A 26370-nucleotide genomic window follows, 5' to 3' on the forward strand; every position below is an offset into this window, starting at 1 on the left:
ATTCTCTTGACACCCACCCTTGAGATATTTATAAACGTTGATGAGATTCCCTCTCAGCTTCTCCTCTCCAGGCTGAACAGACCCAGCTCTCTCAGTGTCTCCTCATAAGAAAGATGCTCCAGGCCCCTCATCATCTTCATAGTCCTCCACTGAACTCTCTCCAGTAATTCCTTGTCCTTTTTAAACTGGGGAGCCCAGAACTGGACACAGTAAAAACAACTCACTAAAATTGTGTAAACTCCTTTATATCAGCCTGAGTGTAATACAGCCTGAGCCATGTAAGTAGTGATAGTGACAGAGAAGAATCAGAGCTAATTAGTAGCTGTAGAAATGGTGTGTGGAGATAAAAACTCGGTTCCTTGCTCTCCCCAGAGACATTCATTCCCCCGGCCAGGGCTCCTGGACCCTAACCTGCCCAGCACAGGCAACCCCTGGTGCAGGAGCTGATGCTGCTGCTCACACCAGTGATGAGAGATGGGCAGAGTAGGGAAGCCTTCTGCTCCAGGTAATACATCACACATGCTTCATCCCTCACTGATGTGTAAAAAGTGTCTCTGATGGTTTTAAACCTTAAAAAAATTACAACAGTATTTTTACTGGTGTGCACAGATTTGGAAAACAAAACAAAATAAAAAACCAAAACAATCAAAAAGCCAAACCAAACAAACCCCAGCAAATCCCATACCCCACGATATCAGTTATTAAAAGTTTTTAAGCATCCCTTTGTAAGCCTGACATTTATATATATATAAGCTGTTGCTTATATAAAATCTAGAATGCATGATCCAATTTTCGCAAACTGATTTCCAGAAAATAAACAATTTAAAATTCACAAGGGTCACACAATTGCGCCACACTTTCATACGGCAAAAATAATATTGAGGGCCCCGGAGACAATAAAATTAAATCTAGACGTCATCTGTCAAGCTCCTTGGATTGATGCTGCATGGAGGAAATGTGTCTTTCAGGAAGGCTGAAGATGAAAGTAGCAGCAATCCAAAAAAAGTGTCTTTTCTAGTACAGATGATCGTGATGTTTTGGCACTATGCTTCGTCCTGGAATTTAACGCAATTAGGTACTCTGAGATCAAGGAATCACAAAATTAATCTCAAAATCAGCCCTTTTTCTTTAAATTTTTCCCTCCTTTAGTAATTCAAAATTAGGAAAGGGAGAGAAATAGCAAGAGCTGTCTCAGACATTTTGGCGCTATTTCCCATCATCAGCCAGATGAACCTCACATGTAAATATTCTGCCTACTAATAGTGAGGCTTTGCATCAAGCACGATGCAAAGCTCAAGGCACTCTGGTATTTTATTTGAAGGAAAGGGGATTCTTATCCTGTGATAAATGGGATTTTTATTTTAGGGAGGTAAAAGAGAAGTTCCATTAATGCGAAGGAAACCCATTTTCCCACTCCTCATAAGCATCTGCTTGTGGTAAAAGACATTCTGAGGGGTCAGCTGTTAGAACTGCTACTGATATTCTACTTTAAAATGCCTTGAAGGGGTTTGAACGAGAAGCGCTGGAACAAACAGAAAGGAGAATGAACAAAGATTTTAACAGCAAAGATTTTTATAGATAAATCACTATGTGTAAAGCAGGTATAAATTTATTCTTTATTGAGCTTCCAGTTTCAATGCAGTTATTCCAGATTTGCACTGACTTAAGCAAATGCAGATTAATAGTCCCTGCTCTTAAAAGCTTGCATCTACAATATTTATAAGTGGAAAATGTTTATCCTCTAATATAGTTCAAACTCACATCTCTGCAACTTCAGTCATTTTATATGTTTTTACTTTAGCTGCTATCTGTCAAAATGCATTTAGGGGAAGCAAATAAAAATCCTGAAGAGATAAAGACTTTTTTTTCACACAACAAAGTTAGAGTAACAGTTAATGGAAATAACTAGGGTTTAATATGCACAGCAGTCCATGAACAACAACATTCTGTGCTCATCTACTGCAGTTGAAATATTGTTCAATCAGACTATTTTATGTAATAGAAACAAGAACCACCAGGACCACCACAAAGGCACCCAGGCTATGCAGTGCTCATTTGTACATTTTAAGGATTTCCCAGTGCATCAAACCAAAACTGTCTATGCTGTTTAACTCAGTAACCAAGTGTCAAAAAATGGAAGCCAGAAGTAAATGCAAAGTTAAGCGCCATGTTTGAAAGTTACTCCAGTTATGAATGACACATCAATCCTCAGACACCTCAGGGCACCTGAATCATTCCTGCATCCAGCACATCTCAAGTAGTAGATCTGAACTGAGAAGAACATCTTAAGCAGTTGCTTCATTTCATCTTTTAAACAACAGCTGTAAATGGTGACAGTAATAGAAAAAGACACAAATCTACAATACATTGTATATTAGCTTAATTTGCAGAAGTTTTCTAAGCATTTCATGGGATGAGTGTGTCAAAGGGACAATTTGCACCATGAATTAGAACACAGGGGGGTCACTTTATTTGGTGTGCCCATAAGTTGCAATAATTAAAGGACTCCAACCGCCTCCGTTCTTCTCCATAATACACACATTTCGTCCAGCTACTCTACATTAAGCCAAAAGTTTTTCCATTTTTAACCTGAAGATGGGAATCCACGTCTTTGTTTTCCGATCCATTCCACCCACTGCTAAAGCAAAACAGTAGAGAGTGACTGAATGTGCAAGGATGTGACTCTGAGCTATATTAGGAGGCAAATATTCTCCACATATATCTACTGCAGATACAGGCTTTCACAAACAGGAACCACTACTCTATATTCACCCACATAGTTAAAAACATGAAACTTACTTATAAACATGCTTTTGCATGCCTTTCTGCCCTGGTTTTGTTAAAAACCAAGTTTCTCTTTTAGTGAATTTGCCTGTCAGCTAAACCCTTCATATTAGCTGCATTTTCCTGGAGAATCAGGTAAACACAGCAATGGAATGCGAAGTTATTGATAAGCATGGATGGACATCTCGTGAGAGGGGTAATGAGAGACAGGTGACCAAGAAACTGACCAACTGTGTATAACATTCCATTCACGTGAATACTTCATATAAAAGTGGGAGATCACGATGATCTCGTCCCTTTTGCCTTCTTTTCCCTTTTGCTTATGGTCAACATTAGGAGAGGACCTTGCTGGTCGCCCCTGCGAACTGAGGCCTAGTGACAGACTGAATCCAGCTCCGGTTGGCTGCAGAGTCCAATCCAGGACTTCGGGTGCCAGCTCTGCAGTTGCTGAGACTTTCAAGATTGGTTTTGTATATTTTGTATTATTTTTTCTATTCTTATTAGTAGCATTAGTAAAACATTTTTAACTTTTCCAACTCTATTCTCTCTGTCCTTCTTTCCCTCCCGATCACCTGTCCTGAGTGGGAAGGGGGGAGAGGAAGGGGCAAACAGGGGAAGGGGGAGGAGAGTAGGTTAACAATACATCTGCCAGGGTTTGATTGTCACCCTGCAATTAAAACCCTTTACACTTTCACTTTCAAACACTTTTTAAAATGCTTTTTCCAGCAAATCAAAAATTTAAATACCAAATACTTGCTTCTTATGAAGACAGCTAGTAGTGCAAAAAGAACAATGTACAAACTACATATCTGTCCCAGGACATGGCTGACAAAGAATAACTTTTACCCTGGTTTCACATGATTTCCTATGCAAAGTGTCATGAAGTCGAACTTGGCCTGTCTCAAAATGAAATACGTATTTGAGATGCTACACTTCCGAAAAAGAAGTTACTCAGATTCGGGAAGTTTGAAGTCAGATACAGTGTGCCATCCATGTAATTCAATCAAACTGCTTAATTCGGAACGCAAAACGCTAACATTTAATGCTCATTTTAAAAGTCACAGAGCACAGATAACTCCCCACAAGCAAGGACAGCTTTTGTAGCTTACAAGTTGTCAAGCATTTTTAATTATTCTGCAATGGAAAATATTAATGTAAAATGTAAACTATAATTGAGAGAGCACTAGCATCGCATAACCCTGTGCAAAAATAATTCCCAGACCTACTGGCTTTACTTACAACGTAAACCACAACAGCAAAATGTTTCAGGTTAGCAACAAAGACACACACACTAAAACACACAGGAAAAGCCTATGAACTAAACAGAGAAATGAAACTGAGACTCAAGTGAAATTGAGACTAAAACAAAAAATGAAAATAATTCTTAGCAGTTCTGGAAGGGAGATCTAAATTAAAAGGATTTATTTAAGCAGCCTACAGTAAATACCAAGAGTCATGGGAAGTGTAGAAGAAATTTATGTGCAGCTAAACCACCCCAAACTGCAATGGGGTTCCTTGCAACTTGTTTTGAACCAAACCTTTGGGTTCTGTGCACTGTCCTGTGAGAGGTTCCCTGGTGTTTTCAGTCGTGTCTCCAGAATTCTGACCATGCTGCTCAGCTCTGCTGTTTCATGTGGAGACCAAAACGATTCTATGATTCTATGCACTTCTCCAGCAAGTTGCTTTCTGCCTGCTCTGGGACCTCAGCAGGACCAAAAAGAATAAGGGCAGCTACATGAATAGAAGAAGGGAAATACAAAGCCAAGAGTGGGTTTACAGAGAACTTTAAGGAACTGGAAAATACACCAGCAATTACCATGAGTTTAATTTTAGAAATAATCCACTGTTTCAGAATTATGTATGCTGCAGTATTTACACGATCATCTCTTGCAACAAAAGCAAATGAAGACTTTTTTTTTTTCTTTTCTTAATGAGCAGCCATAAATCAAATTTGAAATCCAAGGGTGCACAGCAGGACCACACAAAAATTGTTTCTGTGGCAAGGATCCTCATGGCCTCTTCTCAGAGCTGCCAAGGCTCCAGCTCCAAGAGTCCCAATGACAAGTTCCTCGCTCAAGGAAACTTAATCGGCCTTTGGCGCCTGACCAGCCACCATGGAAGAAGATGCAACTCCCCTATGTTAATGAATGGAAAGCAGCCCACGCAGATGTCAGAAGGATTTAAATGGAGTGTGTAAAAAACACAGTGATGTTCTCACACTTGGGAGAAAACTGCAGGAATCGGCTGATGTTCCGGTCTTAAAAGGAAACACACAGATTTTTGCCACAAGCAAGGTTAATGGATTTCAGATAAAACAGGTTAAATAAAGTTTGAACGATCATCATAAAGCCACGTCAATTAAACTTTCACCTGTTTGCACATCCAGGGGACTGGAATCCTTTGTGCTATATTCCATTTATAGCCCATACACCAGGGGAGCAGCATCAGCCAAAGAGCAACACAATTACAAGGATCTTGTGCAGAAACACATGTGAGAATGCTGTTTGATCCCCCCTAACTCTGGAATCATGAATTTGGCTGGAAAGCACCTTAATATATTTCCTTGGGTTGTGAAAATAGGGAATCTCAGAAGGATTCAGCCAGGTGCCTGTAACACAGTTTATTGCAAAGGTTTTTCGAGAACATTTCACATTTTTTTCCTATATATGTGTATATACACACACACAGCTTTTACCTTGACACAGCTATAAAACTTATACATAGGATTTTATAATACACATTCTTTACAAGCATTTTGCAAAGCAAATAAGCTTGCCTGCTGTTCTCTAACAACGCTCTACCTTTAGGACAAATGTGGGTTCATTTACCTCTAAAGAAATCTCATGTGGAGCCTGATAGACCTAAATTAACCCAACACAGACAGTTTGGCCGAAGAGACAATCGAGCCTGAAGCCTGTGAAGAAAAATTCCCAGCTAGAAATTGTGACAGGACAGCACGTGCCTCTCTTCTCATGTAAATGATTATTAACACCATTCTGATACAACGTCTGAAATCCTGATTTTGCCCACTGCAAACCTACTGAACTTCGTGATTAAGTGATATTGAAAGGGTTATAAAGTCCATAAATCTATTTCAACGGTTATCTTTAATGTCTCAACCAAGTAAGACAAGGACATAAATACAAAAAAGCCTTGATTTTTAATTTACCTGTAAACTAATGGTTCATAGAAGGGAACTAAGACAGAGTCTATTATGGAATAGTGTTTTTTTCACTACATTTTTTAAAGGTAGAAACCAGGATTACAATTAAATAACTTTGACCCATTTTCTCCACAGCATGTGAATAATTTACACAACTAATTGCATTTCCTGGTACACACCTACACATACAGAGTCTCTTAAGCATCTGCTTATGTAGATGAAGGCAGATTTAACTACTCCTAACACCCCAGACGAGTTTTGTCTCTCAGCTCCAACCCGTACTACAAGCGATGCTGGCAGAGGCTGCGCTGAGCTTGGCACCGGGTCCAGAATTCCCAGCAGGAATTTTTCCGTCAGCTTCAGGGGCTGAGGCAGAATTGGAGCAGCAGCAAACCAACCTCCTTCGGAAAGAAAAGGGGCGAACAAAGGAAGGGTGCGCGAGAGGAACATCAGACTCGGTGTCAAATGGGTTCACAAGAAAGCATATGAAACAGATCTGAATAACAACAACCCTGACGGGACAACATCAGCAGGAAAAAGACAAAAAAAAATAATAAACAATTCAAAACCATGATAACCGCAGATTATTTGTTTTGTGCAGATAAACAGGTCCGGAGATTTGATCAGTTTTGAATAATATACAAGGAGAAGGCAAACAATACATTCAAGAGGCACCAGAAAGTACATTTTCAAATCTGTATCACAGATTTTTCTATGCTGTACCATTGGTGAGAATGACGAGAAATAAAAGCATAGGTTTGGGGGATTTGGGGTTATTAGCTTTTTGGGTTTGTTTTTGTTTTTAAGTTTTTAGAACAAAATAACAGATGGGGAAATAAAACAACAGGGAACATGAAGACAGCTCATTTCAGAAAAAAAGACTGAAAATGTGTTTCTGCAATGTTTGTGCGTCAAGTCTGTCAAGGGAACGTAATACTTGAAACAAACAGTCCAAGGTGATTTTGCAAACTATTTTTGCATTTGCATTTATTATCAGTCTTCAGAAACACAAGATAAAAGCACAAACTGTCCTGCATATGGATAAACCAAGATTTACCAATCCACACAGCACTAGGAAAAAAAAACCTTGCACTGACACCACTGTATGTCTAATAGATAAAAAAGGCTCTGTAGTGAGGCTATGAGTCCTGGTCCGGAGTAGGTGCTCCATGAAGACTTCAACTTAAACTCTTCATTCAAGTGAACACTTTCCTCATTCATAAACACAAGTCACTCCACAAGCACAAATGTTCAGCCATTTAAGACCTACTGTGAAGAGCTTCTGCCTCTTCAGAGAAGGCTTCAATATAAGATATAAAATGTCTAAAGCTTAAAGGTGGAAGGCAGTATTTTAAGTATGTATTATTATATATTTATGTATTTATTTATTTATTCTTATGGGAATCTCTAAATCCATCAAGAATAACTGAGGATTCTTTTTCAAAAATGGAAATCAGGACAATGATCAAAATCTTCCATCATGCCCATAACAGGAAAAGGAGAGCAAGAGCTATGACTTACTGAATTTTTGGCTCTACAGTTTTCCATAGACATTGAACATAATGGGTCAAATATATTTCTAATATAGGTTCAGTGTTCCATAGGAGTTACCATTGGGTTAGAAACAAGGCCGTGTGTTAACTAGAATATGAAAGGAAGTATTTATTCTTTATTATTTCAGTGTTAACTAGGTCAAATTATTTAATATCAAGGCAAATCCATACCAGCTCAGGTATTTCAGGCAGTAGCTGCCAGAAAGGAAGAATTCCATTATACACTGGTTCTGTAGCTTTAAACATTTTAATTGTGTTATTTGTACACGATGCACATAGAAACACTGGATTTCCTTCATAAGTAGGTTGTTCAGTAGCTAATTTCTTCTTCCCTTCCACCTCAGACACCATATGAAGAGAAACAGATCCTTTGTTAAATGGTCAAATCAAGCAAAATAACCTAGAACACAACTTTTCCATAACTCCGGCCAAGTGAGGGCTGTGGGAGAGGAATCGCCTCCTCCCCGAACACGCTGCCACGGCCGGGCAGGGAGGATCCGCGCTGGAAATGAGCCCCGGCAGCGGGGACAGGACACCGAGAGACGGCCGACAATTGAGAAATTTCAGTAAGTCACTTCAGCAAGTCACATCTGCCACCCAGATTTAGTGGAGGGAAACACTGTCAAGCACAGTTGGACGTTCAACCATCCTGTCATTACTCTGCCTCCTCAAACTTAACAAGCTCCAATGTGCCAAGCCCCCATCGGAGGTACTTCTGGAGCACTGGGAAATCCAACAAAAGTGGCATATTTCAAGCCTAGATCTGACATACAGGCTCCTCTTTGCAGGAGGAAGTTTTTCTTTTTAATGAAAGATTTTTTTCTTCTCTGAAGACAATGGAAGCTGGTGGGCTGACCCAGTAAACAAAGCACAACTGTCAACTATTTTAAAATATTAGTCACAAACAAACAGCCCATAAGCAGTAAAATAATGGAGAGTAGTGTCCTAAGAGCTGAATTTTCTAATATATAATACAGGATAGAAAATACACCTTTCCTTCAGGGTGTACTCTATCAGTGTGCACGCCTTCTAGCCAAACTGCTATTTATTTGGTATCATTTTGAGACCTCTACCTCTCAGAAAAAAAATGGGGAAAATTGACCAACGTACTCAAAGCTTTATGGGGGTTAAAAATAGAAATCAAATAAGTACGGACAAATTCGTGTTATCCCCCAAGAATAATATTTCACAGGAAGGCCCTCAAAGAACCTTGGCCTGAGTTGAGACAGCACACCCCGTTGATAAGTGCTCAAGAACTTGCCTAAGGGAGATTTATTTCCATTTTATGAATGAGGAATAAATGGACCAAATAATCTATGCATGAAAATTAAAGCATTAGTAACCACTGAGAACTCCACCAGTTAACAGCACCTTATGTGCATTGCCATCTGAGAAAATACATGGACAGTTGAAAATGAGACTGATCTCATAATTAAGGCATGAATATTCATGCTAGAGATAATGAAGTGGAGAGAAAAGCTGGAAGAAGCTTTGGAAGTATCAGGAAGATAGGGTTTTTGTGTTTTGTTGGGTTTTTTCCCTTTTTTTGGTGTGCTTTTACTTCTGTGCAAATGCAAATTTAAAAAGCATAGTCATGTATAATACATATCCCATGCAAGCATGTGAATCAAAAGTGTTCTGCTGTGTTTATGTCTCACTGAAACAGAAAGCTCTGCTCTTACTGCTTTATCCACTTATAAGACCACTGGTCATCATAGGGAAACGGGACAACATATCATCTTGTGCTATTGTAGACTCTTTAACCTGAATTGCTACGCTGCACTAACTTTGAACTCTACAGTGTAGTCTGTTCACATTGATTGCTTTTGCATCATGGATACCAGTTACTGGGAGTAGGAAAGCTCCTTCCCACTGGCAATTTTTTAATTCAGAAAAAAAAAAAAAAAATCAAAACAACGTAAAATACAAATTCATCATTTCAAAGTCCGAGAACTCAGGGTCAAATGCAAAGAACTGGCAGCTTCATCTGGAGCTGCAGTGTAAACAAAGGCAGAAGCCTCGAGGGAGAAGCATCGTTCTCAGGGAATCATGACCACCTGGGGCAGCAGTGTCTTCCAGAGAAGGCTCGAGACTGAGCGTGTGAACCCACATATATGCACTCTGTGTTCTGGACTGACACCCTAATTTAATGACAAAGTTCTGCAGTAAGTCCAGCTGAAGGAACTCCCACCTTCTCTCTCGTCCATCATTCCCACCCCCCTGCCATGGCTCGCAAGCCCCTGAATTACACTGGCACAGCTCTGTGGGGCCACGCTGTGAACCCAACCAGGGAAAACTCTGCCAGCTTTAAAAAGACCCCAGAAATAAATGTATGCATTTATTTAATTCACAGCATGGTCTCTCAAACTATTGTTCTGGCATAACCGAGGCGTGGAGTGGCACAGTGTGGTGGGAACAGAAATACCTTATGCCAGTATTGTTGACAAACATCTTGGATTGTGAAATAATGGCCTTAGGAAGTTTTCTAAGTGCTCCAAGCACTAAGCTCTTAGATTTCCAGTGCCTGGTGGGTCTTACTGTACTCTCCACAAACAGTTTCTAACTTCCACACTACTTTAGACTTAGTAACATCTGCTTTATACCTGATTTGATGGTTCTAAAAGCTACCTGGAGGTAAGCACTCTATGAATAGCCCAGTCCTGACACCCAGTCTCCTTACAGGCTGCCCAAATCCAAACAGGTTCAATTAGTTAAGTTTCACCAGCTAAAAAGCAGGGAATGTAGAAAAGTGAAGACTTTCCAGGAAGACTCTGATCATGCGACGTTGATCACATAAGGTCATAACACAGACAGGTGGGATACAGGGAAAGATGCTCTTGAAAACTTCAGGAACACCAGCTAGCTTTTCCAGAGCCGGTCTGAAGAGCAGCCCTGCAGGCAGGTAACACATTCATAGCATCAAGCGGTTGCTTCCAAAGTTCTGTGCTGCAGCTGTGCAGGAAAAGTCCTGATAAAAGAGCAAAGCGTTTCTCTTCCTCTCTCCACAGAAGGGCTGCAGGGTCACTGCCGTTCTCCCCTGGGTAACTCGCAGGCAGGCAAGATGTCCTACAGTGAATACTCTGCTCAAGTGTAGTATCTTCACGGTTATTTTCAAGCACTACAAATACCACAGAACTGATGAATGTTGATGCTAAGCTCACACCTAAAACAGGAACCTTTCTTAAATAAATAAATAGAGTTTCTGTGTACAGACAGAGAGGGGATCCTGCTCTGCTGTTTGGATGTAAACATCTACGTCAGGAAAGAATTTTAGATGCAAAATTGGGACTTTTTTGGTTCCTGCTGATTATCTGCCTGTCACTCAACTGTGCCAGCTGGACTTGAAGCCATTTCTGAGCTGTGTAATCCTCCACATGCCTTGTCAAGGGAGCCAAGACTCCAACTAAACAAGGTTCTTAAGTTGATTCCCAGGTGTGTTAAATAGCATCACCTTCATTTATGAACACCTACCTTTCCCTTCTTCTCTGCTCTATTGCTTCAGCTGAGGAGGGACACAGCAGCACTGCTCTACGTGTGGTCAGAATAAACACAGCTATTAGAACCTGTGCAACTTCTTGTATCTTACACTAGTAGATGTAAGTGAAGATAAACATATTAAGCACAGTGTCAGTACGATGGAAAACACACATCCACAGAAAAAAACAACTTTTCAGCTTCAGGTCATCAAAAATATCTGATACAGGATTAAGAAAAACAAAGTGCAAGTTAGTGTGTAAACAGGAGTCCTATGTAGCCTATGTAGCCATTATACTCTATGACTTTAATCTAAAAATTCTCATTGCATCTAAAAGGACTACTTAATTCAAACCACCAAAATCCAAAGTTAAATGAGTGCTTCCTTTAATAAAGATGTGAAGTACCTGAATATGATGAGTTATTTTCAGCAATATCCTTTGGGTATTTACTGCTGTACAATCAGATGATGATATACGTCCTGGTGTCAGAATTTCACACCATCAGTAAGAGTGGAGCTGCCCATGGAGTTGGTCAATGATTTAAACGTTTCAGGAGGGGAAGTGTTTGTTGTCTCACTCTAGGCAGCTAGGCTTTTATTGTTGATTTACTGCTGATTGTAACTGAATGCTAGTTTAGAGACTCGGGTGATTATATACATTTTGCAAATGTGAACGAAGGTTTGTTTGGTTGTTTGGTACAAACTTTGTGAGGATGACTGTGCATCTGCTGAAAAGCAATCCAGTGGAAAGGCAGGGAACAGAAGTCCCAGCAGTCCAGATCTTATATCTTCTACAATATTTAAGTGGACTTCCCTTATTTCACTCATTTTAATGCATGTAAAAGGCATTTTTATGATGCCAAACAATCAACCTGACCAACCAATCACTGTCACATGAATGGTGTTATAAAACTACTGGGTTTTTTGTGCTATGCATACAGTAGAGGAACAGTCAGTGTTTACCTACGCATACAGATGTGAAACCTGCTAGTACATGGTATACATATACATGGCTATTACAGCAACAAGCTTTCCAAAAAAACCACTATATTTTTTGGTGCTCTTTAAAACAGCTCCCTCTTCTGGCATACTCTTTCCATACTATGTTTAAGTAATATAATTCATTCCTCACCAATTTTTAACTCTATTTGGTTCCTAACGCCCAACAGACCAAATTTCATTGTCAAGGCACTTGCCATGCAGTATGGCTGTGATGGTAAGGAGATGGTAACTCAAATTACAGATCTTGAAATAGTGGCTAATTCTCAAATATTTATCTAAGGTAATCCATATACTTATGTTTACTATTTTTTGAGGGTACTCCAGAATCAATCCAGGTCAGAATCCACACCTGGACAAGGAGCCTGGATGTCCAGTCCCTGGGTCACACTGGCAGGATCACTGAGGTCAGAAGGGATCATCTGAGATCTCCCAGCACAGCCCCTGCCCACACAGAGTCAGCTCGAGCAGGTTGCCCAGGGCTGCACCCAGACAAGCTTTGATTGTCCCCACAGCTGGAGACTTCACAACATCTCAGGGCAACCTAATCCCTCAGCAGGCAGAAATGTTCACAGCAGTGCCCATCCCTAGCTACAGGTTACACAAAGTACCTAGGAATTGAGGCTCCTTACTTCAGCATTTTAATTAGGTGGTTAATATTAGGTTGGATGAAATTGAGCCTTAGAGTCTCTTTCTGAATTAGGTGACATGGACCTAGCCTGACCCTCAAAACAAAAAACCCAAAAACCAAACCAAACCAACAACAACAAAAAAATCCACACACAAAACAAAAACGAACAAACAAACAAAACACAAAACCAAACCAACCAAACAAACAAAAAACAAACAACAAAACCCAAACATAAAACCACCAAACACCATGCCAAACCAAAGCCCCACAGGGCAGCTCCCATAACCAGGCTCACAGTGACAAAACGGCAGAGGAAAAGATGAGGGGAGGCTGGACAAACATTTTTTCCTACTGCTGATGATCTGGCGCTCTTATATCCAAAAAAAAACAAACCCCAAAAAACCCCACAAAAAACAAAAAACAAATAACAAATCACAAAACAAGAAAAATGAAAAAAGCAGTTTTTACTGCCTAACACATTCAGATAGAACAGGTTCTTGCCTTTGTTCAGAGTTGTTGCTGAAGCTCAATCAGTGACTGTGAGCACAACAGATATGGAAAGACCTTCCTTGAGTAATTCGGTGTTGTCTGTACCAAAATCGGGTTTTACTTCACATGAACACTTCTGATCTATCTTCTTTTTTATTGGTTTCATTACACATTAAGTACCAAGATTCATATGTACGATTCTTGATTACATTCTCACCAAGATTGCTAGAAACTACATACAGCAACCTATTCTGCTGATATGAGTCACAGAATCACAGAATCATTTCGGTTGGAAGGGACCCTTAAAATCACCTAATTCAACCATAACCTAACTCTGGCACTAAACCATGTCCCCAAGAACCTCATCTATACATCTTTTAAACCCCTCCTGGAATGGTGACTCCACCACTTCCCTGGGCAGCCTGTTCCATTGCCTGACAACCCTTTCCAGGAAGAAACTTTTCATCATATCCAATCTAAACCTCTCCTGGTGTAACTTGACGCCATTTCCTCTTGTACTGTCACTTGTTACTTGGGAGAAGAGATCAACCCCCTCCATGCTACAACCTCCTTTCAGGCAGTTGCAGACAGTGATAAGGTCTCCCCTCAGCCTCCTTTTCTCCAGGCTGAACAGCCTCAGTTCTCTGAGCTGCTCCTCATCAGACTTGTGCTCCAGACCCCTCAACAGCTTTGCTGCCCTTCTCTGAACTCTCTCCAGCACCTCAAGGTCTTTCTTGTAGTGAGAGGCCCAAAACTGACTCCAGGATTCAAGGTGGGGCCTCACCAGTGCCAAGTACAGGGGGACGATCCCTGCCCTGGTCCTGCTGGCCATGCTAATGCTGATACAAGCCAGGATGCTATTGGCCTTTTTGGCCACCTGGGCACACTGCTGGCTCATGTTCAACACACCCAGATCCCTCTCTGCCAGGCACTTTCCAGGCACTCTTCCCCAGGCCTGCAGCGCTGCCTGGGGTTGTTGTGACCCAAGTGCAGGACTTGGCCTTGTTGAACCTCACACAACTGGCCTCAGCCAATGATCCAACGGGTTCAGATCCCTCTGTATGTCCTTCCTACCCTCCAGCAGATCAACACTTTCACCCAAGTTGGTGGCATCTGCAAATTTACTGAGGGTTCACTGAATCCCCTCATCCAGATCACTGATAAAGAGATTAAACAGAACTGGCCCCAATACTGAGCCCTAGGGAACACCACTCGTGACTGGGTGCAAACTGGATTTGGCTCCATTCACCACAACTCCTTGGGCTCAGCACCCCAGTCAGTTCTTTACCCAGTGAAGAGTATCCCTATCCAGGCCATTAGCTGCCAGTTTCTCCAGAAGAATGCTGTGGGATATGGAGTTAAAGGCTTTACTGAAATCTAAGTACACAACATCCACAGCCTTTCCCTCATCCACTAAGCGGGTGACCTTGTCGTAGGAGACAAGTTGCTCAAGCAGGACCTGCCTTTCAAAAACCCATGTTGATTTGGTTTGATCGCTTGGTTGTCTTATATTATATGTGCCACATGATGTCACTGAGGATGATCTGTTCCATGACCATTCTCGGCACCAAGGTCAGACTGACAGGTCTGTAGCTCCCTGGATCCTTCTTCCAACCCTTCTTGTAGATGGGCGTCATGTTAGCAAACTTCCAGTCAACTGGGACCTCCCCAGTTAGCCAAGATTGCTGATAGATAATGGAAAATGGCTCAGTGATCACCTCCACCAGCGCCCTTGGCACTCCTGGGTAGATCCTATCTGATCCACACTTGTGGGTGTCTAAATGGTGTAGCAGGTCCCTACCATTTCCCCTTGGATTATTAGGGCTTCGTTTTACTATCCAATGCAGTTCTTGCAGATGAACAGCTGCAACATACAGATTATGTTCTAACAAGTACATTTTATGACAATTTTTGTATAAATCAAAACACATTCTAAAACCAAATTGAAGAGAATTGGAGTAAACATGTTTTACACAATTTGTACAATAAGGAAATAGATTATTTTATTATTAAGCAAACCCCTCAGTCTCGGTGGCAACAGAAGATCTCTGAAAAACTTTTCATTCCAGGGAATGCTGAGCAGGGTGAACGATTAACAGCTTAAAAAAATGTTTCAATGGGAGCCAATAAAACCAAAATACAGCAGAATTAAGCTTCAGGGCTATACAATTAGTTTAAGCCCAAGGTATTATTATATAGTGATTCTTAATACAACCTTTCTTATGCAAATGTTGAGGGTGATGACTTTTAAATATCAAAACAGCAGATGAAGAGAAAGCCAGAAAATGTATGAAAAGCTTTTCAGAGTCCCTACATTACAGTCAAAAACAGAACTTCAAAGACTTTGAAGTTAACAGGCAGTCTCACTTTAAGGGAGAACACATTAAAGACCTGTCATAATCCAGGCAAATTGTTTGCACTACTTTTACTGCTGAAAAATATTTAAGTAGTCTTTAAGTGACAACAGTCTTGCTGAACTAAGTACATATAACTACTCCTAGGAGAAGATTAGAATCCAAATCCTCACCTTCTGTTGTGCAGAAAATCATGAGCAACTCTAGACACATAGCATTACCTCAGGAGATTAAATCTTTATACTTCAAAAAAGTGTCTGGTTAAGTCCTCGTAGGCCTTAAACATGAGCAAGTCACTATGAGAGTTGGTAAAACAATAAGATGATCCAACAACCCAGCAGCAATCCAACTGCAAGCAGGCAGCTCAAGAAACATGACAAGCACAGGGAGTACTCTTTACAGAGGCAAAAGAACATTATTTCTGACATTATTTCTGTATATTAATGAATAAAACTTGTCCAACATGCTTTACCACAAAAAATGTTATTTACTTTATACATTATCAATCATGAACTAAGCTTCAAAATTGCCTAGTTTACAGTAATGGTGACAGAAATTACAAAGCCTGAATTAAAGTATTGCAATGCACTCCTGCAACGAAAACGTCATGAAGAGCTAAACTTCATAAATTCAACAGCACGGTGGTTTTAAAATTTGTACTGTATTTATTTACAAAGTTAAATGTTTCATAAATACACAGACACAAATAGACAGATGCTCTTAAAACAGTAAAAAAATATTCCATTACACTTTGTGGATCCTGGTTTCCAATGAACCCAAGCAATGTTAAATATTGCTGTAGTAGATTTTATACTTCACTGCTAATTTTACACTAAACAAACACTGCAAAAGGGAAAACAGACCTTCATGACACAAGAGGAAAAAAAGTAATTCCTGTCCTTTCCATAACGCCTACATTTCCAGAAAACCATGGACCTGATCCTTCAACTGTACACATTTAATTTTACACTCATGAGTAAATTTCATCTGTTTTAATAGAAAATAATTCATATTAAGAAATCCAAACAAGTATACACATATATTCTGGACTGCCAAAAAACTGGGCTTTTTACTCAGTAATTACCACAGTAAACCCCTTATTACTCCTATACAGAGGTTTTGCTCACACAAGGAAAAAATGTTTCAGAACAAAAAGTGCACATTTCGACTAATATAGTAAAACTTTATTAAAATCATCAGTTTTCACAGGCTGCCATTAATAAAAACATCAGCTTGTTGTAAGTAAATGAGATTGAACTCTGCTGTATGTTCTGTATTCCAGCTCCTTCAAGCACAGTGATCCTTCAGGAGGCAGAATCCTGCCTCATTTAATGGGGATCATCACAGAATCATAATAGTTTGGGTTGGAAGGGACCTTAAGATCATCTAGGCCAACCCCCTGCCATGAGCAGGGACATCTTCACCCAGATCAGGTTGCTCAGAGCCCCGTCCAGCCTGGCCTGGGATGTCTCCAGGGATGGGGCATCCACCACCTCTCTGGGCAACCTGGGCCAGTTGTTTCACCACCCTCATGGTGAAGAAACCCATTTTGCCATTGGTTTCAGAGGAGAAGAATGGTTTGGAGCCAGCTTCCTCCCTCTCTCTCCTTTTCTAAAAAAATGAGTCTGACCAGAGAGAAATCCTCCCCATTGCGAAAAAAAATTTGGCTAAAAACCAAAAAGAAAATAAGTATATTATGGGACTTATTTTGAACTCTCTTGCAACAATTAGATTCCAGCAGAAGCTGCGAATTTTATCTCTATTTCTCTTTGATATCCACCTCCCTAACCCCATTTTATTTGATCACATATAAACAAAATCATAGGCATGAATTCATTAAGTAAAAATAGTCTGTATCGGACGAGTTTAATACACAGAACAGTATATGACATGTAGGAAAACCACGTTCAGTTCAGGTCACTGAACACTTGGCTGTGCATCCTCTCCTTTTTGAGCGAGAGTTGCCCTTGTCTGGATATTTCTTTCCTTGACCTGTACCACACTATCCTTTTGCCCATCTTTATTTCATTCCATAACGAATCTCATCCAGGGATACATGCCTTTCAAGTGTGAAAATTGCTGGACTCCAGAAGTGCTCCACATTTCATACTCCGGCAGTTACAAAAGCATGAGGGGAATGCTATCTAATCCTAACTGCTTAGGTACACGAACACATTGCCAGATGACCCAAATGTCCAGATCTCTTTTAAGGCTGTGTTTTTTATGTTGGCAGATAGAATTTCTCCTGAAGGGTAAAAATGAGGCATATACCAGTAGGGAAAAAAAGTATTTATGAGAAGCAAAACTGCATTATGTTATGCCAGGTCCTTGTCAGCTTCCTGCCAGTCACAGCTAAGAGCTTGGGTAACTTGATTCACTACTGAATTTGGGTACTTAAAAATGAAGATACCATAATTGTGGTTACTGTGTTTTTTAAATTGTTTTCTCAGTGAGAGAACTTGCAGTTTGTTACCACCATAATCCTGAAAACAGAGCAAAACCATACATCAGGTGTTTGCAAAAGCTTGCACACTATGACAGAAACACTCTGAATATTTCACTGTTGGCTGTTTCTGGACACCTGTCTAACGTGAGATGTTAAGGAGTCTCCACAGAACTGTTCTGCTGGAAATCAGCTCCATGCAGCCCTGCCACTACATTTTCTCACATGGAAAGTTTCCTGTGGTGAATATAGAGCCCATTAAGTCTGTGCAACTCTATACTCCAAACAGACTAACTTGCATGCCTCGTAGAGGTACCTTGCCTTGGATGCTAATGTTTTACTTTTGTGCTCTTCCCCTACAAATCTTTCTACTGATTTAAGTCAGCTTTACATATTTACCGTGGTCACAGGCTCTACCACCAACCCAAACACAAGGGCATCACAACCTGAAGGCAGAACTTGGAGGAAAAAGAAACACTTAACTTAGCTGTTCATTTAAGCCTTCCAGAAATGCCTTCACTGGCAGAAAAGCAGCAGCTGAAAAGCATCAAATCAGGCTTGTACACCTGGAAAACTGTTGGAGGATTTGGACCCATACAGATAGTCTCACTAACAGGTAACTTTATATGGTATGTGGCTTAAAAAGTTGTTCCCACAAAACAGTAGCAAGATGTAATCACAGGACACTTATTTATTTAGTTCAGGAAAGAATTTAAACTTCACTGTCACTGGGTTAAAAGTTACACTATTATTCAACTCCAGGAGACAAGGGCATAAAATCATTGTGCCCAGAGAAACAACCGTAAAATATTTCACGGGCCTTTCAAAACCTTGCAAAAAACCTGAAAACCAGAACCTGTGCTCTCTTTCACCACTAAGGACCAAGCCACATATTGGCCTGTAAACAGCAACTGAATGTACCTGAACAGAAACAGTAAGTCAAAAATCTGGATAATCACAAGTCATTATTCGCACCACTAATTTTGGGGTAAAAACAGTAGTCTCCAAAACATTCAAATAAACTACAGGAAGCATTAGAAATCTGCAAACTCTAAGACAGTGAAAGAGTCACAATATCTGTGCTTGAGTGGGTTCAAGCTCTACTTTTGCTATGGCAGAACTGCTACAGTTCACTGGCAGACTTCAATGAATTTAGGGCTCCTCCATTTATTTTAACATATGCTAAATGGAAGTTCAGAGCTTTCGCTTTAAGATGACCAGATTTAAATACAATTTAAAACTATATGACACTGCTTGAGTTCCAGAGGCTCATCATAAAAATTAATGTACAAACATCGAAGTTAAAAACCATTTACTACAAAAAACCCCTCCAACTTAAAAAAAACACGCTGTATCCAGAATTTTCCCGTCAAATATTGTAACTTTCATCTTTCATTTGGCACACAGCTGACATTGCAGTACCACTTCAACACGCATGAAACAAATGGAAAGAGAGTAATGGAAAAAAAGATCCTGCAATGCTATAATTAAACCATCAACACAGAGTAAATGAGGAAGACATCCTAAGTTCTTACTTTTACCTTGCAGCACTGTTATGAATACAGATAACAGTAGTAATCAAATATAACAAAGAAATTTCACCATTGCAATGCTGTTGATTTTTTGGCCATATGCACAGGCCAAATTCTACCCCTTAACCATTTTTTAAACTGAATATCCACTTTCCAGTCAATGCATTTCTAGACTTAAACAAAAAAAGACCCTTACCAGGAATAATCATGAATAACAGCCTGGGCAGATTTTTACTTTCATCTTTTGAGAGGTCTTTCCAGGGCCCGCACTTTAAGACATGGGTAGCAGCTCCACAACAATAGATAAATTCTTCATGTAATGGGACTGGTTCTTCTGACGCCGACCTCATGTTTGCTGTTAGACAGAATAAGATACTGTTATAATGGATCAGCCAATATTTACATAGCTTACTCTTTCCTATTGTAACTTCCCATAGAATAGTTGTAAAAAAAACCCCAAACTGCCCTCCCACACAGCTGTTATCTCCAATAAACAGAGGCCCAACTCAATATTTGATGTTTTAATAGGTTATAAAAGTTTATACATGTTACCATTATATGCGGTAAAGCATCTCTCAGGTTTTGTCACAGAGAGGAATTGGACAATAAGATCTATTCTACCTTAGAGACGAATGATTTTAAATTTCTTATTCACACTGAAAAGATCCAGCTGAAACCTATTTGAAGGCAAACAAAAGAAACAAACAAACAAACAAAACTACTTCATTAATGCCTTTGTAATTCTGTGCGCCTCAACTACAGGAGTACAGCATCACTTAAAAGCTACCACCAAAAAACCCCAACAAATACAACCAAAATAAAACTCCAAAGAATATACCAAAGGCCAAAACGAACATGCTAATTACTAGATTGCCTTCCAGCACTAGGTGGGCTCCTCATTTTGAGTGCAGCATAATTTACTTGTCTAGAAGTTTTCAAAGGATTAGAGGAGCCTTTGTCAGATTTTGTCAGTCAAAGCTAATCGAGATTCCACCAGCTATGCAAATATTTATGCTAACCTTTATAAATTCTTAAATTATTTCATTATCTGAAGACAGTAATGGGAAATAAAACAGTATGTTGCCAAATAAACAAGGCAGTTCATTTATTTATCTCGTATGCAATCGTCATGCCCTAATAGGCCAGCACTTTGGAACTGGCTGATTGACCCAACCCCTTTATCTTTCCTTCAGTAAAAAAAAGGCCACTTGATCAGGTTATGGATTAAAACGTCATCAAGATGAACTACAACTCACACAAGCATGTGGCAAAATGACCATTCCCCATACGCAACCACAGGTGCAGTGTCCAAATGCAGAATCAGAGGCCTGTCCTTGTCAGGGCGTGAACACACACGGGCAAACCCTGGAACACGGACCAGGGCTTGGTAAATCCACAAAGCTGCTTCTATCAACCTCAAGGGCTACTGAAGCTCTACAAAATATTAACAGTCTTATAAGAACCACATTTCAGACTTCTGAAGCAAAATATCTATCTTAAACAGTTCAAAAAACTTGGTTAAATTATTACAGGAATGACTATGCATTCTTGATCCAATACATGGCCATCTATAATGGAAAAGGCTGCCCAGCTTAACTGTTTCAAATGTAATAAAATTGTAATTAAAGTCACACACAAGTGGGGGAAAAAATCAAAAGATTAAGCCTAATGACTAATCTAAAAGATTAGTCTTTAGTGCCTCTATCTAGTACACCCTGAAAGTTGACTGAAATATATTATGCATAGAAAAAAGTGTAATGAGATAGTAAACAAAAAATCCCAATATTATAGGCCAGCAATTTGCAAAAATAACTCTCAAGGACTTCACATCCAGTCACAGCAGAAAAACTTTTTAGTAAGTCTCATCTTGAAATTAACTGACAAAAATGTGACGACCTTTAATGTTATTTAAGATCATCTTTCCCAAGCTCGAGCAATCCATCAGCGCACAGAATAAGGGTAAATAATTCAAACAAAATGAACATATAACCAAATAAGATGCAAAAAAATATAACATTACAATAAAACTGAATATTGTTGCATACCACCGCGACCTTTAAAACATCAAAAGCATCTAGTTAAGGATAACTTGAGGCCTTTCAAATGGTTTTGCTAAGCAAAAAAACCCATTCATTTCTGGGTACAAGGGTCCAAATTCTATTTCCTAATCAGTTTGTGAAGTTTTAGGCATGTACACTAGAGCCTAAGATCTACCAAGTTTGCAGGACCATAAGGTGGGGCGGCACAACCTTCACATATAGTCACCGGGAAATTCTGCACAGCTTGAAAGGAGCAGCTCCAAATGAAGCTGCCACATGAAGTTAAAACAACCGGCAGTCCAGAAGACACAGTTCATGCTCTATTTTGAACTAACAAAAAGTACGTTAAAACAAATCTACTATCATGCAAACAGAAAATGCTTCTGGAGAGAAGGGAGAAATGTTGTTTAATACTTTCAGAACAGTTCTCTGGATACAGCTTTTTTCCCTAGCTCCCCACTTCACCCCTGGAAAAAGTACATGTAATGCCAAAGTAGACATCTTTACTACTTCTTTATTCATCACATTATCACCTTTAATGTACAGTGACTGGAACATAAGTAATTGAAGTAATGACAATTGAATACTGTGGAACTATAATTAGGTATATTTTGCAATGCATTATTCCTGCTTTCATTTCTTCAGTATTCAAAGCTGAAAGAGCTCAAGAACAGGTCTGACAGAGAAACCCAGTTACGTCAACAACTAAAGTAAACATTTCGCATGTCATCCTTTTTCTGAGGTGTTTACAACCCAAAAAGCAGAAGTTAACAAGTTCTTACCCAGTTTTATACAAAGTTTCCTATCAGGAACCAATATAATCAGTTGAAAAGTATCATTTTGAATTTATTTCACTGAACGACTCCAAATGGAAATCCCACTGACATATCTTCATTCCAAGCAGCAACTGCAACTGGAATGGTAGGTTGTTCACCTTCAAACAGACTCTTGTAGAAGCTTTTGTCCAGCTTTCAGTTTACCTTCACTTCTAACTTCTAATATGCACAATGTTGCAGTACCTGAAAAGCAGAACTGCACACTAGAGAACAAAAGGTTTTCTGAAAAGTTGCCTGAGACAATCCTAAAAGGTTTCCTAGTACTAACTCTACATAATATCTGAGGGATTTTTAGTCGGGGTTTTAATTTATAACTTTATAGCCTTTAGTAATAAAAATGGACTGAAAAGAAAGAACAGAGAAAAGATGAGGGATATACTCCTAGGATACTATTCAGACCTGTTTTAAGATTAAATCAGTAATACCCAAAAAATACCTCTGAATCTCCTTCCCTCTTCATACATGAAGCATTGAAGAACTGTATTTCCATTATTGCATCTATCTTTGGCATGAATTGTCTGCGTCTCCTGTAGAAATATCTTAAGAAGGCCTATCAATTTCCAAACACATTTGAGGGACAGGGCTCTTGAAAGATGAGACTCCGACCAGCTCGGCCAGCTGGCAAGGAGGGCACGGTTTGCACCACTGGTGCAAGAAGCCGAGCAGAAGACAGAACCACAAACCTGAGCAGTGGGAGTTTCATCACAAAGTAATACAGCGAGCGATGCAGCTACGTAGGAAATCAGGCCTCATTATGTCCCATGCAATATTTTCTTTGTTCTCTCCAACCCCTACCCATAAACTCTCTAAACATAGGTGGAAAAATGTTACGAGAAAGGCAGCTTCTGTCAACAGCACTTAATGTAGTAACAAAACTTCTGCTAGAATGCTTAAACTAACAGCATAGGGTTTTAGCGCTAGATTAACACACCCTTACTGTGGGTATCTACCTGAAAGCAAATTGCTATTACAGGATACCAAGGCCTGGGCAACAGCAGATGGACTGATTGGTAAATAACCGTGGGACCAGTCAGTAGGTTTCTAACCCCCAGATGAGACAAAGCACCCCCCAGTTAGCAAAGCCCCTAATGAGACCTTAGACATACACTTGCACTTACAAACCAACACATATATTTAGGCTTCCTATTACTAATCTGGACTCCACCTACTGTCATTGTTTCAGATAAGAATATTTGGAAATAGAGTTACCCACAGCAAGCAGATTACTTCTGCCATGAGATTAAGTCTCTTCATATTCATCTTTGGTTCAACCGACTCCAAAGTAAAATGCTGAGAGTTAAACAAGATTCCTTTGCGTATGTTGTGCTTAATTATTTATGCAGCTGTTCTGATAGGGTATTAACTGCTCCATCCTACACTATTCCTTGGACTTGACATTGTATTTGAAAGATAACTTGGGAACGGCAAAATTTGTGATTTGCATTCAAAATAGTGTTTAACGAAAGAATTGTCATGAACTCAGGCTAGCACCACATAATGTAACCAGAGTCAGTCAGTTGAGACTCAGTCTACAAACTATACAATCACCAGACAGGCTGAAGAGGTTGGCGTACCCAATCTACAGCAATGGTACCCACAAAGGCAAAGATTATTTGCACAAAACAGTGGTGGAACCAAAGTAAAGGCAAAAGGACCACTGAAGCAGATTGGACATATGCTATTCCAGAAAGCTGTAAGAAATACATCCCCAGGTGCTCATGGCCAGGGTCACTGTCAGGCCACTGTCCTTTTTGATGTGTCACAATGACTGGGGGAAGAGCCTGCGAACTGCAAAACGTCAGTGATAGCGCACATGTTCAAGATGGAGTGTGCAGGGAGCCATAGGCCAGTCAGCCTCATTTCTGCTCTCAGAGAGCTATCGAAGAAAATCCCCCTCAAAGTTGTACCCAAGGACATTAAAGCAACTGGGAGCACACCCTGCATGGATTTGGTGAGGGCACATCATGCGCAAATAATCTCATTTCCTTCAGTGACGAGATGAATGGCTCAGGGGATGAGGGGAGAACACTAGATGCTGTTTAGCTTAACGTGAGCAAAGCTTTCTACAGTGTCTCCTATAGTATTCTTACAGTTAAGCTGTGGAGAAACAGACTATAAGGTGCTCTTGGGGAACAAAAAAAAACAACACAAAAAAACCAACAAACAAACCACAACAAAAAAAACCCCATTAACTTACCAGCAATATCCTTCCAGGATCAATATTGGGTCAATACTGCTCAATGTCTTCATTAAACACCCGGACAATGGGTTTGCACTCTAAGTAGGTTGGTGCATAATACCAGACTGAGAGGAGAAAGACACACCAACTGAAACACTGGAGGGCAGGGCTGCTACCCAAACAGACCATGACAGGCTGGAAAAACAGGAACCCCATGAAATCCAAGGGCAAATGGAAAGTTCTGCACCTAGAGTTCAGTAGCCCAATGCAGCACAGGCTGGGGGCCTGAAGGCTAGGAAGTGGCTTTGCAAAAAAGATGCTAGTGGATAACAAGTTGAAATTGAGTCAGTAGTGTGCACTTACAACCACAAAGGCCAAGTGTATACAGGCTGCATTGGCAGGAGTAGCCATCAAGTTGAGAGGTGTGATTATCTCCCTCTGCTTGGCATTGGAGAGACTGCATGTGGAGTGCTGTGTCCAGTTTGAACTCTTCAGCGTAAGGAACACATCTACCTATTTGAAAGAGTCAATTAGATAATATGGATGCTGAAGCATGGGATGTATGTCCAAAGAACAAGGGCCAACAGTCAAAAGTTGCAATGAAGGAAATTCCAAAGACAAAAAGCACATTGAGTATTATTAAATGATGTCGCCCAGAGAGGCTGTGCAATCTCCAGCCTTGGTGATACTCAATGCTGGACTGGACAATGCTTTCTGCAACCTAACAGACTTCACTGTTTTTGAGAAAGGGGCTGGACTACAGTTTAGGGTTGACCTGCAGAAGCTGGATGTATGTGAATTCATGAGACTGGACCAGATATGCCTGAAAATGCCAAAAGAATTGGTTGATGCAGTTGCAAGGCTGTTGCTTATCAACAAATCACGGCAAAGCTCTTGATAGCGAGGAGAAAAAAAAATCTAGAAAAAAATACTATCTAAAGGCATAGCCCTTTTCAATCAAGAAAGGTAAGGAGTACCAAAGGTACTACTGGCTGATCTGGCTCAGCTGAGTCCTCAGAAAAATCGTGGGAGCGTGTATTCATCTAATCACGTCAAGGAAAAGACATTAACCCAGAAGAGGAAACCAATTTCCCAATGGTAAACCATGCTCGAGCCATGCAATTGCCCGCAGTGATAAAATATTCGGCTAACAGAAAGAAAGAAAAGACGTAGATACAATGCACATTGCCTTTTTAAGACTTTTGGCACCATCTCCCATTGCATTTTCCTTTAGGCAAAGAAAATGCAGGCTGAATAAACTGACTCGCACAGTTTGAAACCAAATGAACAAGCTTAAAAGACAGTCAACTACTGGCTGTCAGCTGAATGTCAAACAAGTCAAGTCATCTTGGGTCAATGCTGGAGGCCTATGAAGCTCAACATCATCATCAGAAACCTGGATAATGAGACAAAAAATGCAAACAATGCTGAATCATCTGGGATGTTAGATACAGTCAGAGCAGAACTTCAATTCAGAGGGTTGTTTCCTTGAGAACCTTTAGGACTGGGCCAACAAATCCCTCATGATGCTCAACAGTGGCAAGCACAAAGATCTGCACCTGGAGCAGAAGATCACGCTTCAGAAGCAGCTCAGAAGTAGCAGCCCTGCTCAAAAGACATTTGTCACAATGGATGCCAAACTGAAAGACAACAACGTAGTCTCACCGCTGAAGTTCAGACTGAAACTGGAGAGGTCTGGCGAGCAGCTTGAGGGAAGTTACTCTTCCCTTGTGTTAAACAGAACTGAGGACATTTCTGCAATCCTGAGCCCAGTTTTGTTCACCCCACCAGGTCAAGAAGGACAGAGGGAAACCCGAGAAGGTCAAGTAGATGAGCAGCCAGAGAGTGAGCAACCTAGAGCACATGAGTTCTAAGGAAAAGCTTTAGGAACTC

At 40.2% G+C, this 26370-nt stretch overlaps 1 protein-coding gene across 3 annotated transcripts in view; it reads right to left on the reverse strand.

Moving 5' to 3' along the window:
- LDAH (lipid droplet associated hydrolase) overlaps positions 1-26370 on the reverse strand; it is a 123461-nt gene that overhangs the window by 88191 nt on the left and 8900 nt on the right. For all 3 annotated transcript variants that reach the window (XM_065834473.2, XM_071807099.1, XM_071807098.1), the window contains exon 2: positions 19620-19778. In XM_065834473.2, coding sequence (XP_065690545.2) covers positions 19620-19778 — 159 coding nt within the window. The remainder of the gene's footprint in view (positions 1-19619; positions 19779-26370) is intronic.

This window comes from Patagioenas fasciata, chromosome 3, assembly GCF_037038585.1.
Source record: "Patagioenas fasciata isolate bPatFas1 chromosome 3, bPatFas1.hap1, whole genome shotgun sequence".
Classification (NCBI taxonomy): domain Eukaryota; kingdom Metazoa; phylum Chordata; class Aves; order Columbiformes; family Columbidae; genus Patagioenas; species Patagioenas fasciata.